The 15,815-nt window shown below is 41.2% G+C and overlaps 1 protein-coding gene across 1 annotated transcript in view; it reads left to right on the plus strand.

The window, feature by feature from the left end:
* The window catches only part of LIMK1 (LIM domain kinase 1), a 95,019-nt gene that overhangs the window by 72,023 nt on the left and 7,181 nt on the right, over nucleotides 1–15,815 (plus strand). Inside the window, exons 6-13 of the mRNA XM_018561241.1 lie at nucleotides 1,548–1,653; nucleotides 1,750–1,874; nucleotides 4,638–4,821; nucleotides 5,784–5,870; nucleotides 10,060–10,191; nucleotides 11,258–11,317; nucleotides 11,419–11,484; nucleotides 14,292–14,427. Of these exons, the coding sequence (XP_018416743.1) occupies nucleotides 1,548–1,653; nucleotides 1,750–1,874; nucleotides 4,638–4,821; nucleotides 5,784–5,870; nucleotides 10,060–10,191; nucleotides 11,258–11,317; nucleotides 11,419–11,484; nucleotides 14,292–14,427 (896 nt within the window). The remainder of the gene's footprint in view (nucleotides 1–1,547; nucleotides 1,654–1,749; nucleotides 1,875–4,637; nucleotides 4,822–5,783; nucleotides 5,871–10,059; nucleotides 10,192–11,257; nucleotides 11,318–11,418; nucleotides 11,485–14,291; nucleotides 14,428–15,815) is intronic.

Consider the following 15,815-nt stretch of genomic DNA (forward strand, 5'->3'; position numbering starts at 1 on the left):
TGTGGGCAGTGAAAAAGTAGTGTGCTTGCTTTCTGCCTGAGGCTGATGCTGGAAACATGAAGGTGGTACTGCATAGAGAAACTGCACCGTGCCAGCTTTTCAGAGTCTAAATCGGTCCACGCTTGTGGATCACACAACTGTGGGAACCAGGGAGCCAGTGTCTGAGCTAGGGACCAACTGGAGGTTCTTCTGATTCTCCAGTGGGTCAGTCTAAGCATAGCTGCATTTACGTATCGAGCCCTCAAAAAAGGAGCTAACATTACTAAGGTACTCTGTATTCAGTAACAAATATTTGATTGGTTATAAACACTATATTACCAAAAGTATTGGGACACTCCTCCAAATCATTGGATTCAGGTGTTCCGTGAAATTCCTTGCTACTAAATATTCCGCGGTCAACTGTTAATGGTATTATAACAAAATGGAAGCAACTGGGAACAACAACAACTCAGCCACGAAGTGGTAGGCCACGTAAAATGACAGAGCGGAGTCAGCTCATGCTCAAGTGCACAGCTCGCAGAAATCACCAACTGTCTGCAGAGACAAAAGCTACAGACCTCCAAACTTCGTGTGGCCTTCAGATTGGCACAACAACACTGCGTAGAGGGCTACATGGAATGGGTTTCCATGGCCGAGCAGCTGCATCCAAGTCTTACATCACCAAGTGCAATGCAAAGCGTCGGATGCAGTGGTGTAAAGCACGCCGGCACTGGACTCTAGAGAAGTGGAGACGTGTTCTTTGGAGTGACGAATCACGCTTCTCTGTCTGGCAATCCGATGGACGTGTCTGGGTTTGGCGGTTGCCAGGAAAACGGTACTTGCCTGACTGCATTGTGCCAAGTGTAAAGTTTAGTGGAGGGGGGATTATGGTGTGGGGTTGTTTTTCAGGGTTTGGGCTTGGCCCCTTAGTTCTAGTGAAGGGAAGGCTTAAAGGAGAACTATGGGGTTAAGTCTTTTCCCCATAGTTTTCCTTAGGGTAACGGGAGGACACAAACTAGCGTCCTGCCGTCACCCTAAGCTCAGTATACCGTGAGCTGTAGCTCGCGGTATACTGAGACGCCGCAGCTGAAGCGGATCCCGACAATTGTGCGGGGATCTGCCCAGCTGCGTGATTGACAGCTGGCTCTGCCTATCTAAACACCTATGGGATAAATTACAGCGGAGATTGCGAGTCAGGCCTTCTCGTCCAACATCAGTATCTGACCTCACAAATGCGCTTCTTAAGGAATGGTCAAACATTCCCATAGACACACTCCTAAACCTCGTGGATGCCTTCCCAGAAGAGTTGAAGCTGTTATAGCTGCAAAGGGTGGGCCAACTCAATATTGAACCCTATGGACTAAGACTGGGATGCCATTAAAGTTCATGTGCGTGTAAATACAGGCCCCGTACTTTTGGTAATATAGTTTATGTTCAAAGTGTAGTCAAGATGTGGTCACTACAAAGATGATCACAACCACCACAAACATTGCATGCATAGTCTAATTTATTCACATTGTATATTCGATCATATAATGAATGTATCAACAATATGTTGCTTTTTTCAGGGTAGACAATGACTGCCTTAGTCCTGACATTCAAGGCGCAATTCATGTTGGGGACCGAATACTGGAGATCAATGGCACCCCTATTCGCAGTGTTCCACTCGATGAGGTTTGCTTTTATCTTTTTACCTTTTACTTTTGTGAGTCTCATCTGTCTTGCTCTTCTGCTATACTGGTGATCTTTTTATGTTTCTTTTTGCTCCAGATTGATGTCTTATTACAGGAGACCAGTCGTCTCTTGCAGCTGACCATTGAGCATGACCCTCACGAGAACAGTGCGATATCTACTCCATGTATAGAGTCTGGAGTCAGGCGTCAAAGACCAGTCACGTAAGACACTCTCTCCCATGGCACACAGTGTTGTGCAAATGTCCTTATTATGATTAAATATTTAAAATATTTCAGCAAGGGAATATACACACCAGTACCATTTTTCAAGACCAAGTATGAGTATCGATACTTTTCCTCAAGTACTCCCCTATACCAATTACAGATACTTTTTTTTAGTATCATGTGACAGTTTTTCTAAAACAATACAGACTAATGGTTTTAGGACAGTGGTGGAGTGCGAGGGCCTGGTCGCAGATGCTACCGCTGCGACCCAGGTAGTTTTGCGACTCCAGGTAGTTTTGCAAATCCCAGCAATACATTACACATCAATGCAGAATAATATGAAGCCAGATATTCTGCGTTGCTCACCAGGGGTCTCAGGAGGTTGTGCAGGGTCTGACCAGGGCTGCATGTGGCGTGTGACCAGGGCTGTGTGAGGTCTCACCGAGGCTGCAAGGTCTCCCCAGGGCTGTGTGCGGGGTCTCCTGGTATCGGTGTAGGTGCATCTCTAATTAAATCAATTAAGTTAAATTCCGTCATGTAGGTTTTCATGTAGGGCGGCAACCAACTAATTGAATAGTCGATAATGAGAATAGTTATCAAATAGTCTCATTATCGATTAGTTGGTTGGATCCCCTACCTCTCTCCTTCACGCTGGGAGGAGGGCACAGCAAGCAGTGGGCAGGTTGCACCAGCCCATTACCTGCTGTATTTACCTATTGCACCAGCCCACTACCTGCTGTATTTACATTCAGCTGCCGTCTGCGGAATCTTGCCACTGGCAGCTGCCATGCCCTGGCTGAAGCTATTCAGGCGCCATGTGCTTACAATACAATTATGAACGGTAGGAAAAAAGTCATTTTCAGTTTCAGCCTGACAAATTCTGCTGTGGAAGGTGTGTTGCAGTGCCATTTATTTCAATGGCACCCCAAATGTGCCAACACTGGAAGCACAGTACCGCAATGGTGAGCGTTTCAGTGCAGTGCGATTGCAAAAATGTGTGCATGCAGTTTTATTCTGAAGTAAACTTTATGTTTGTTACTCTGCATTTGTGTATTTTAGTTGAAATTAAGGATGGTATATATTTAATTTTTTTTATCCGATTAATCAAAAAAATTATCGGTTAACTAATCGATTATGAAAATAATCATTAGTTGCAGTCCTATTTTCATGCCATTCTAATATTGGTAAATCTAAAAGTTTTAAAGGAGAACTATTAGGAGAGTAAAATGTACTCTTAAAAATAGTTTGAGCCGGCCTATGACATTGCATCTGTCACACACCAGCTCTAATGCTTGAGAACTGAGCGATCACAAACCGCTGATCGGTTTGCAGCATGTCTGACCAGTGGCAAACCTATAGCTATAGAAGGCCATGTAGCTGCTATAATGCTTGGGGTTGGGAGGGGGTTCCAGTAGAGAGGACATTGAGACAAATTAAAGGAGAACTATGGGGTCAGTGTTTTTCCCCATAGTTCTCCAAAGGGTAACGGGAGGACACAAACTAGCATCCTCCCGTTACCCTAAGCTCAGTATACCGCGAGCTACAGCTCGCGGTATACTGAGACGCCGCAGCCGGGACGGATCACGACTCTTTCTTTTGACGGGATCCGCCCAGCTGCGTGAGTGACAGCTGGCTCTGCCTATCTAGAGGCAGAGCCAGCTGTACCCGCCCCCTCCCCCGTCCGTTCCGCCAGTCAGCGCTGGCAGATCGGATCGGTGAGGGGGGAATGCAGCCCCTCCCCCTGTCACGGCAGAGAGCAGTGACAGGATCGAGAGGTGAGGGAATCCGGTATGTGTTCCCTCACCTCCCGTTCTACTGAGCCGACCTGTGACAGTCTCATTGTCACAGGTCGGCTTAGAACTATGAGATGAGTGGAAAGCACTCATCTCATAGTTCTCCTTTAAACATACAAAATCTGTATGCATATAAAAATAACACAGATCCAGTACCTATTGTTTTGGGGTCGGAGATGTTGCAGTTGACTGTGACCCCCCTGAAATATCCAGCAAGCAAGAGGTGACCTCAGACTCACCAAATTAGTTGTTGGGGTTGTGGTATCTCTAGTCACAGCTTTGTTCCATTCCCAGTGTGCAACATTTGTCTAAGTGCTATAAAGGCTGATGGATGTCTAAAAAGCACAGGCAAATACTCAACTTGTGCTGTCATCTTCCATCCTTATTTTTAAAAAATCCCCAAAACAGTTACAATATGCTATTTTACTTTGCAAGACCTTTGTAGAATAACTGAAGGGATTCTGGTTGTTTTTTTTTTTTTTTTACCTCAGCTAAGATGTCCTGCGGTGACACTTGAACTTAACATAAAGAGTACTTGCCACCAAATTATTAATGAGATTCTATCTCAGAGTATATAACGAATTGCATGATTAGGATATATAACAGTCCAAAAATATTACAGTGTTCATTTGACCTAGTGTGACCTGCTATAAGTCAGATCATTAAACAAAAATGAGCCAAGATTTGACTTCACAACATTGTTTCTAGTTCCCAATTTAAACAATCCTATAAGAACTGATGAAGCCCAATATACGGATAAGCTTTGGAACTTAACATATTGTTGAATTACAAAACATTACAATTTTAACCATATTTTGTGCAATAGTTAAAGTATTCCCATTCCCTAAAGTGTACAGTTCAAAGTATTCATTTAGTGAAAATAGATAAAAGAATGTTGTTCCTGTAAAGCTGTCTGATCACTGGGCGTAAAAGCCTCATGCTTTTTCTCCTTTTTTCTATAATAAAGGCGCAGCTGCAGTACAGACAGATCTCCGGGATCTAGTTGTGTGGGATCCCCATCGTGTTCACGAAGAGACATGTGCCGTTCTGAATCTGTGCGTGGTGTTGCAGGTGCACACCGTATATTCAGGCCTTCAGATCTCATTCCTGGAGAGGTCCTAGGGAGGGGCTTCTTTGGTCAAGCAATTAAAGTGAGTGTCCTCTGGCCTGCGCCTTGTATGCATTTAAACATTACAGTTAATGTCAATTATGTTTTGAGTATCCCATGCAACATGGGATAATTACATCTTTGGTAAAGGTTCTTAAAATTTAATCTCTTAAAAGTAATATTATATGGCCATAACTTTGTGGACACTTAACCACCACACCTATTTCAGCTTGCTGGACATCCCATTCCTAAACCATGGGTATTACTATGGAGTTGCCCCCCACTCCTTCCCTGACAATAACTGCCTCCAATCTCCTAGACATATTACATATTTATATTCCATAATTTCGTAGTGTGTCTGGAAATTTGTGAGAATCCAACAGCTTTTGGGAGGTAAGAAACTGATGTTGGACGAGAAGATCTGGCTCGCAATTACTGTTCCTATTTGAAGTCAGATTGGGCACAAACTACACATCGTCAGATGCACTAGCAATAAACCTTAGTTTAGAGGTCTGCATAACACTATACTACTATGTCATCTGATATGTTTCCAACATGAAATAATGACCTGGTGAGTCATTACTTAATACCAATTTTCTATTGACAAATTCTAAAGAAATGCATAACAAATCCAGATATGTATGTTAAACCACGAACCACTGGGATATTTAAGCGATGTTTAAAGCAATTACGCCCATTTACTACACCCCACAGATTTCACTTGTTTCCACATAAGTTGTCCTGGAAAGCAGGTCCAAGTCCTGCCTTAGAATTTGGTTCCATGGGAGAAGTGATAGAACTTTTTGGATGCGTCAGTAATCTATTTAAAATATTACAAAAATAGGAAACAAAATAACATCTGTATGAACTAACAATTGTTGCCAGAGGCTATTACCATCTCGAGTTTGCATAGAAACAGTAGAACTTTTAATGTTTGTGTTTAAAAAATATACCCAGGAGCTATAAGCAAGACTTGATTATGGGCACCAATTGCTCTTGTTGCAGGTTACTCATCGTGTGACTGGTGAGATTATGGTGATGAAAGAGTTAATTCGGTTTGATGAAGAAACTCAGCGAACCTTTTTAAAAGAGGTGAGTGTTCTCTCAGTGTTGTGCTGCACCAAATAATAAAATTTGATTTTTGTACTTACCAAAAAATACATTTTTTGGAGTTGATTGAGGGACGCTGGATTCAGTGACAATTGGGTTATACTCTCACAGGAGGATTTGGACACTGGCACCTGGCTTTTACATGGAAGTGATTTGGCGGCTTTGGAGAAAGCGCCAATAACTTGTATGCTGCTGAAGAGTGAGCGTTCATCGTTGCTGTTGGCTTTCCTATGCTCCACTGTCCCATGTGCAAGCCTAGGACCAGCACAGTGGGTGTCACCAGGTGAACCGGATAGAGATCAGCACAGATCACTGAGGATCTCATCACCTCTGGTTTCAGCCTGTCATTTCTCCAGTGCTGTGGCCATAGAAGAAGCTGATAAAGAATGATCTGTGCTTCTGTGGAGTCCATAGGTGACAATAGGGGTCTAATAAACCCCTGCTATCTCCATAAAAAGGGACCTGTCACATCCCCTGTGCTATCACAAAGGGGGCTTGTCAGCTTCCTATGTGATAGCTATAAATTTAAGTGTATAAAAAAAAGTTTTAAAACATTAAAGTGACAAAAAAACACAAAAGCCCTCCACCAATTGTACTACACATTACATATCGCAGCGAGCGTCTGAATGATAGCAATAGAGCCATCACTCACTGTTAACTCTAAATTGATGAGCAGTAAAGGCTTTTAAAGTGTCACCTACGGGCAATTTGGGGTACAGTTATTTTATATAATTTCGCTGTCAGAAGCAATTTTAAGGTTTGGCATCTATTTACCTGACGAAGCCTCATCTTTTATATTTTACAAAAAATTGGGTATCATATTGTGCTTGTTTGCACTAAAATATCTTTAAGTGATTTTTTTCCTAAAAATATCAATTTGATAAGCATTTGCACAAATACATAAAAAATTGCATCTAGTATTTTTTTATTATTCTACAGGGCCTCTGCATTCAGAAAATATATAATTGTTTGGGGATTTAAGCAATTTTTCTAGTCAAAAAATTCCAATTTTAAAAAAATTGCTCAGGTAGCAAAGTAGTTCAAAAGAAGCATCGCTCCAGGTCCTACTCGGGCAACCAGCCCTGGGTTCTACGCCTGTAACAGGGCTCGTCCACTTCCTAATTCAAAGCAACAGGTACAGGCCGCAAAGTCAATTTTCAATATAACTTTATTGTTTCGAGTGAATTGAACACTGAGAGTAGAAGCTGAACCTAATGGAATGTAAGAACAATAAAGCTATATTGAATGCTGACATGTGCAGTGTACCTGTTTTTAACTTGTTGCTGTTTCTGTACTGTTACAAAGAAGCCTGAAAGACTTTTAATGTTCTGAGATATTCTGAGCTGCCCAAACTTTCTCTACCTTCTTATGTCCAAAGTAAGCCTTAGGGACCTTGGTGCTCAGTGGGGGTTCCCGCCAACCCTTGTCCACTGTCAATTAGCAATCACCAGCACAGGAACAGGAATCCACCTAACTAGTTCTTTGTTTCACCTTGGCATAGAAACAGTAAAGTGCTGAGGTGTTTTAGCCTGAACATATGGCTTTAATCATAGCTATTGAGGGTTGTCCACGAACAGTACCTAAATAGATATTGTTAAGCATATCCTTATATTGTTTGTGTGTGTTTTGTTTGCATGTGTATACGTGTTCAGCTATTTAAAGAACAGCTAAATATTGTATTCCCCATCACTTTGGACAAATGATTGTGTGAGGAATGCTTAAAAGGAATCTATCTAAACAGAAATGTGGGAGCTACCATGACTGGCTTTTTAAGAAGTGTTCTCTTTTAGCCTTTCTTTGGGTTTTTTCCATCGCTATAAGACAAAAAACTGGTTCACTTAAAAGCTAGCCTCCCTAAGTGCTAATTTTCACCTTCCTTATTATTTTGCTGTCCACTGTTACTGGTACTGGGAGCAAAGAGAAAAGCAACATGGAGCTTGTATGGGGCTGAGGACTCTTCCTCCCCATGCGACTGCGCTGAGTGCCTAAGTGACCAAACAAGTACCAGAGCTGCTTTAGAAGCGGAAGGTGAGTGAGTCACTTGCTCCGCCTGCCCCCGTTCTCTTCGTCCCAGCGGCTGAACAGTGGGGGAGTGAAAGTAAGATAAATATTTACAGCTGAGAAGAGCCAGATGTGGCCTGGAGGAGCAAAGCTTTAAAAAATTAGCAATGGCAGCTCTCTTCTGCCTGTAATCACAACATCCACCATAGTCTTTCTTCCTGAACTAACTACCAGAGAAAAGATCATGGTCACTAGATAGTAAAAGGCTATATTTTACTATCTAGTTGTTAAAAGCAGCACTTGAAATGTGTTCCCAGACATAAAGCTGGCCATACACCTATAGATTTTCAATCTGAAATTTTCGTTGCTGCCAAGAACCCTTGTTCGATTCTAGCTCAAATATCCAATCAAGCACAGATCATTGTTGATTTCGATATTTAGGGATGCATCAATACTAGTATCTCGCCCAAATGCTCCGATACTTACCTCCAATACCGGAACTTCTATTCAGAGGGAGATCTCCCTCTGACTGGCAGGGCCCAAGGAGCATGGAGCAGCCAGGCACCTCACGACCAACCGCCCAGCTTCCTGATTGGTCAGGAAGCCAGGCAGCCTCAGCAAGGGAAGCCGGGCAATCAGGAAGCCAGGCAATGGCTCATGATCCACCGTCTGACTTGCTGGTAATCTGGGCACACAGCACCAGTATTGGTACTCAGTATTGGGGCGAATACCGGGAAAAAAGTTGGTACTCGATATCGAAAAACTGGTATCTGCATCCCTATCGATAATCGTTTGTTGTCAATACCAACTCACCGAATTTTTATGTGCGACAGAACGGATTTTGGTTAGCCCATGTGCCATGTTCTCGCTGCAATTTTCTTACGAAAATGCCACTAATCCATCGATTTTCATTCAATTGAAAAAAAGTTTTCCAGCCTGACCCTTCAGAAAAATCGTTGGTGTTCCATAAACTGTTCCATCAACTGTTCGATTATCGTTCGAAAGACCATTCGTGGAAGATTTACGAACGAAGATCGAAGAGTGTATGGGCACCTTCAGTTTAGTATCTTTAAAGTACATGTCCTGGAGAGGTTTGGGGTATTTATATTTATATTCCTGATTTTATGTAGTTGATTTACTAAAGTATATATGTACTTTAAGTGAATGTTGTTCACATAGCTTAGTGAATAAAGTAAAGCTATGGTCACCTACATGTATAGGGGAAAAAACATGCATTGCCTTATACAGACTATATCCCGGCCGTGCGGATCCGCTGCAAAAGGTATGTCGCTATATGTGAACGGGGCCTAAAAGCTCTTTGATCAAGCCTAGAACTGATACATTTCACTCAAAAGATGCATTGTATCTTTTGAGTGAAATGTATCTAAACATGGCTCTCGAGCTGTCAAAACAAATAGCAGAGAGGTGAGGTGAGTCACTGCTGCCTCTCTGCTATTTTGAGCTGTCAAATACGGGATCGCAAATTGCGGTCCTCTATTTGCATGTAACGGCTTAATTCTTTCATTACTGAAAGGAAGAAGCTTTTACAAAAAGCTTAATTATTTCATTAATTAATGCCTCAATACTGAGACATTAATGAATGACTGTTAAATGCTGAGAATCAGCAAATACCGGCATTACAAAGCCTGATATAACTCGTCACGTACAGTGTACGTGGCCAGTCATATAGGCACAAAGTGACAGGACGTACACTGTACGTCTCCCGTCACGAAGGGGTTAAAGGTTAAGTTTTTACCTTTCTGATCATGTTTCATGACAGACATGAGTAGATGGAGGAGTCTACAGGAGCCAGAGCATTGCACCTGTGATCCACTGATAGTGGCTGCAATGCTTTATTAGCTCCAATGCAAAGAAATACTAAATGCACATGTTTTCTTTTATGAAGAAGTATTCATTTGTAATTATTTTTTTTAAAGTGGAATTTCTTCTTTAACTGAACACAGCTTTACTTTATTCACAAGTAAACATTCTCTGCTCCTATGTAAATCAACTGTATTATATTTGAATAGATAATATGGCGACTGTAAATATTTTCACATTTGTATATAATAATTACTCATGCACAGATGGAAACCACTAAGGACTCTGCCATGAGCCAAACAAACTGGTATGTGGGTAACTGTGTTTGTAACTTTGATATGTTCGGCAGGTGAAGGTAATGCGCTGCTTGGAACATCCAAATGTGCTGAAGTTTATCGGAGTACTTTATAAGGACAAGAGATTGAACTTTATCACAGAGTACATCCCTGAAGGTACCCTGCGAAGAGTGATAAAGAGCATGGTGGGCAATTTGCATTGTATTTCATACTTTCATTCATTGTTTTGAAGAACACAAACCTAAAGAGAAATGCAAACTATGTTTTTGATAGGTCAAAAGACAGAAACACATATCAACCAATCTTAAATCATCTTCGTTGGCTTAAAGTTTGTTTTTTCTTTGCTAGAGTTAGCAGGGTTAGAGGCTCTGCCAGGATTTTATTGCTCTTGTGTCCCTGCTGAGGCAGTAAGGAAAGGATTAGAACTGACAATGAATTTGTTGCCGTCTGTGTCTTTCTGTTGGTGACAGCTGTCTCCCACATTTCTTGAAGGGTTGTTACAGTAACAGGAAGATTAGGAAAATCTATTCAATGAGGTCACCGACAAAAATACAAATCTGTATACAAAGTGCAAAACTAATAAACTGGGAGTCCAAAAGCTTTTAATATTGTTTGTTCACAAAGCGTGCTGTTTCATTCTGCTCCTGGGCACTCCTCAGTTACAAACAATTAAATGAGGTGATTCTGACACAATTCTAGCACGATTCTGGCCATGTATATACAATATCTAAACCCTGAAGAAAGAGGGGAGGTTTGAGCCCCCGAAACGTGCTTGCTGTTTTATATTGTCGAACATACACCAATATTAAAATAATTTTAGACTCCCAATTCATTGATGTGGCACCCTCATTGGTCACTATTATACACATGGATTCCAGACTTTGGGTTTCCCAGGAAAGGGGAACAGGGTTCCCTGTTTGTGAGCAGCTCCACCGAAGTCATTGTGCCCTATTTTAATTTTTCTGATCATCTCCAATCATGAGCTATTGATGAGTTGAATTCATCTCCACATGTTCCAGAAATTAAAACCTGACAAATTGGTGCACGTGTTCATTCTTCACAAAGATTGGGACTATAACATATCTTTCCAATGTTGGACAGAGTGAGGGAAAAAACTGTGTCAGATTTCATTTGGAATCATTTGGTATGCTCTATCATTGACATTCTATTGACACACTGTACATTCACATAAATATTGATTATCTGTGAACAAAAACTTGTTAACCTTTATCTTTAAATTTGTATCTGCAGGACGCTCAGTATCCCTGGAATAAAAGGGTCAGCTTTGCCAGAGACATAGCTGCTGGAATGGTGAGTCTATTTATTTAAGATTTATTACGGTACTTCTTTCCCAGAATGCTTGTTATGTACTTGGTAGTTATACCCTTGTGTACATTTGTCTCCTTTTTCAGACCTACCTCCATTCTATGAATATAATCCATCGGGACTTGAATTCTTACAACTGCCTTGTGCGAGAGGTAAGATAAGCTCATACACTAGCTCTATTGCTATTATTGTTATTATCTTCAAAAGGTATATTTTATTTATATAGCATCAACATATTTTTTCAGTGATTTATTGAAGGTGGTACACCAGACACACACTTTAACAATGCCACAAATCAGAACATAGCTGGGGACAAGGGGCTCACAGATTAAGGGCCCATTCACATCTGTGTGTCCACCTGCAGGTAAGTGAAATTAACAATTTAATGATAAACCAATGCCATCCAAATACTTTTTGTATTTGAATGGTGAGTCTATTTACATTTTGTATTTGGATGGCATTGTTTTGTCGTTAAATGGACTTTTGTTAATTTCACTTAACTAATGGTATGCTGGTGACATCTTTTGGAATTATTGTATATTTCACGGTGCCGTCCGTGGTCACTGCGAGCACCCACCTGGACTCCACAGGTTACCATCATGATCCAGTAAGGAGTGCAGCAAGATACATCTGTATATCCCCTGCAGGTAACACATATTTTAAGTTGCATGTAAACCCAGGGACAATCAAAACTGTATTGATGTTTGACACAATGCTGTAATTGGGCAGATACTGATATCACTTGTGACTATAGTTGAGAGGTGCTAAGGGACACTTTTATTGCGCACTCCGTGAATATATCAATATATCACCCTAACCGTCCACTCCGCTCATCCCAAGACCTGCTGCTTTCCAGCTCCCTTGTCAACTCCTCCCATACTTGCCTCCAGGACTTCTATAGAGTCTCTAGATCCTCTGGAACTCTTTACCCCAACCTGTCCGTCTGTCTCCCACCTTGGCTGCCTTTAGGCGATCCCTTAAGACTCATCTCTTCAGGGAAGCCTATCCCACCTCAACCTAACCACTCAACCATCATGTTCTCAAACAATTCATCCCCACACAGCTACCTCCTCATGTATCACTTCTCCCTCCCTTTTAGATTGTAAGCCCTCAGGGGCAGGGCCCTCCTTACCATCTTGTCTTGAATTGTATTGTGATTGTAATGTCTTCCTTATATTGTAAAGCGCTGTGCAAACTGTTGGCGCTATATAAATCCTATATAATAATAATAATATATGGGTGTGCTGGCTGTTTGTTAGGTATGATTGTATACATATAGTAAATTTATATAAAATATAACTTTAAAAAGTATAAACTTTATAAAATGTAATTGACCCAAAACTGTTAGTTTGCTTTTAACTTGAATGCAACCTTGCACACAATAAAGATACATTATGGATTAACATACATTGCACATAACAGTGAAAAGTGTGTAAAGATGCATGCAATAAACTGGGCTCTGTTATGTGCAGATGTATAGCTAAGAATGGTCTAATACTTTTCAGTAGATATTTTTTTGTTAAGTTACCAAAGTGTCAGGCTTAACCTCTTGCCCTCCGCCCGTAATGGGAAGGGGGTTTAACACCGCGGATGTCAACTGGTTAAAGAACATTTAAGACTTTAAAAACTTTTATTAACCCTTGCAGTGGGGCTAACCTCGCACTGCAAGGGTTAACTGCTCATTTACGTCTACGGAATAAAATAAAAAAGTTATACTCACCCGAACCTCAGAGATGGTCGGCTATCACACCCCTCCCACCAGCCTCTCTCCTCCTATTCTGCAGTAATGTATGTCCCTCGGCATCTTCCCGTCCAATACACAGAGTATTGGATGTGGTGGCTGGAGGATCCTTAGATCGCTGCAGCAGAGGGGGAGCGAGGCGGAAAGGACTGGTCTAAGAGCAAGCCGCCCCGGAGGATTGGGTGAGTATAACTTTTTTTATATTAGTCCATAGACTAAAACAAGCAGATATTCCTTGCAGTGCGGGGGTAGCCCTTCTGCCTTAAGATGGGCACACATGGTCCTTTTTTTTTTCTTTTCTGGCAGGTTCCTCCATCAAAAAATATGACAGATTCCTCGATCCACACTAAGAGTGTGAATTAACAAATCTGCTGTGTACATTGAATTCTGACAGTGGCGCCGGCCACTGTCAGAATATTCAAGCAGTGCTTGCAGACTGTTCGGCCAATGATTTTTCAGCATGTCACTTCAGCTAAAGTTAATCTAATGATCAACTTCTGTTGAGGACATAGGGCTACCTGTGGATGGAAATTTGCTCCGTGTGTACCTAGCTATAGATATATAAAGATATGTGGCTTCTTGAAGTTCAGCCATATGTGTCCTTGTTGGGCCATGTCTAGCAGAACTTGATGTCTTCATCTTAATGCCTCCTAGAGTACATGCACATTCCCCATGTTATGTTCCCATTTATCCCCCTCCCCAGCTATTTCAGAGCAGCAGCGGCAGTGTTGTCAGGAGTTAGCTGCAATTCTGGTAGGATCTTCAGAAATGTATTTCTCCTTGCAGCTGAATACCTATCTCCCTATACTGAGATCTACTGACGGTTTTTACAAGCAGTTTTCACTCAACGTTACCACTACTTATGTATTATCTCATCATGCTCAGCTTGAATAACCGATAGCTAGTTAACATTTTTTACAGTTCCAATAAAAAAAGAGATAGGACTTAAATGAGACAGCAATATAATCTGCATGACCCTCCTATAAATCATATATGTTATCCTAATGTTGCTTGGTTTCAAATTGGAAGAATTCTTGCAGTCTGCACAGGCTTGAAGGGACTCTTATATGTTTTTGACAAGCGATTAACTTCAGTTAGATTCTTCATGCTATGCCTACATCAAGCTGCTGTAAGAATATGACAAATGTAAATGGATAGCAAATAAAATAAATTCAAATGATGATATATAAAGTTGATCATTTGCTCTTTGGCATTCAGGATGGCAGTCTGGTTGTGGCAGATTTTGGGCTGGCTCGATTAGTATCAGAGGAGGCTCGGGACTTGCGGAAAGACAGAAGAAAGCGGTACACTGTGGTGGGGAATCCTTATTGGATGGCACCAGAAATGATAAATGGTCAGTATCATTGGAATGTAATTGGAGCTGCAAAAAAAAAGAAATTGTTTAATATATTTTTATTATTATTTCACAAATTATTCACATTTTTATAGAAGAAATATAAAGCTTAGTTGTTACTATGAATATAATCATATATTCATTTCTCATCTCTTATTTATACATATGTCCTATTCTGTGTAGATTGTGTCTGTGTATGTATGTCAGTGTTTTTGAGGGCCCATTCACACTTGGAAAGTACTATAAATTGTACCAAGCAATTCTGGTGAGGAGGGTGTGTTGCGTTGCCATTCATTTGAATGGTACCTAAAACGCACCCCCACCCACAGTTCGTATGCCGGCACCGGAACGCAGTGAATGAGCATCAGTTCAATGGACAATGGTGGGGGAACTATGGAGGGAAGTACAGTTCCATTGTTCCTACTCGGCGTTTCCAATACCACACAGACTCTTGGCGGACTGGTTGCCCGAAATTTAGTCACCCACTGCCAGACCTTACTCGCTTGCTTTGGTCATGTTATAAAATTGCATAGTTTTAGGGTAAGGCATTGACCTACATGGAGGGGTATCACAGGAATCACAAAGCCTCTCCATCCTTTCATTTGAATATTTTACACTGTCCCTTGAGATTCATCAGTTGGGAGGCCTAGACTAAGCAAATAGGAACATTTATGTATTTTGGGTTTTAAAAAGGCTATCCTCCTTCGTTGGCTCTCACCACAAGGGCCAGGGGTGAATGGCCTGCAACCCCTTTTGTAAAAGTTAATGCTCTAAGATAAAATTCAAACTTCCTCACATCCTCAGGATCAGGCAGCTCATTTATTTGATACCTGGCCCAAATATTTGCTCTCAGAATTAAACCTCAACTACAAGAAATTATGAAAGTGTTCCAATACATGCCATAGTATCTTGAGAAGAAGTTGGAGGGTTAATTGGGTGGATATGTGTTGCCCTGATGTGGGGTCACCTGCTAATTTTATGCACTTTGTCCATGTGAATGGTCATAGGGGGAACATTTGTTCTGTGGTGGGGGCGTTGTGGAGGTACATGACGATGACGTTTTGTATTTTTGCTATGTTTGGAGTGTCTATGGTGGTGATTTCTCTCTTCTTTTTTCCCTGCTTCCTATTATTTTTCTACCGTGTTTTACTTTCTCTCTCTCTCTATACCTGGCCTTCATCGGTTGCTCCCTGTATTGTTTATTATTATGATATAACATTTGAAAAATGGTCTGCAATGCACATTGACTTTTTCAGTGACAGTATGCCTTTATTACCACATTACCTTGCCTTCTGTATCTTTGTATTGCATACGATTGTACTTTTGCTTGTGATGCACAACCTCAATAAAAATGAATGTAAATGGCCAGACATCCAGGACTGATAACT

Source organism: Nanorana parkeri, unplaced genomic scaffold (assembly GCF_000935625.1).
Source record: "Nanorana parkeri isolate BGI_ZX_2015 unplaced genomic scaffold, ASM93562v1 scaffold509, whole genome shotgun sequence".
Taxonomy (NCBI): Eukaryota; Metazoa; Chordata; class Amphibia; order Anura; family Dicroglossidae; genus Nanorana; species Nanorana parkeri.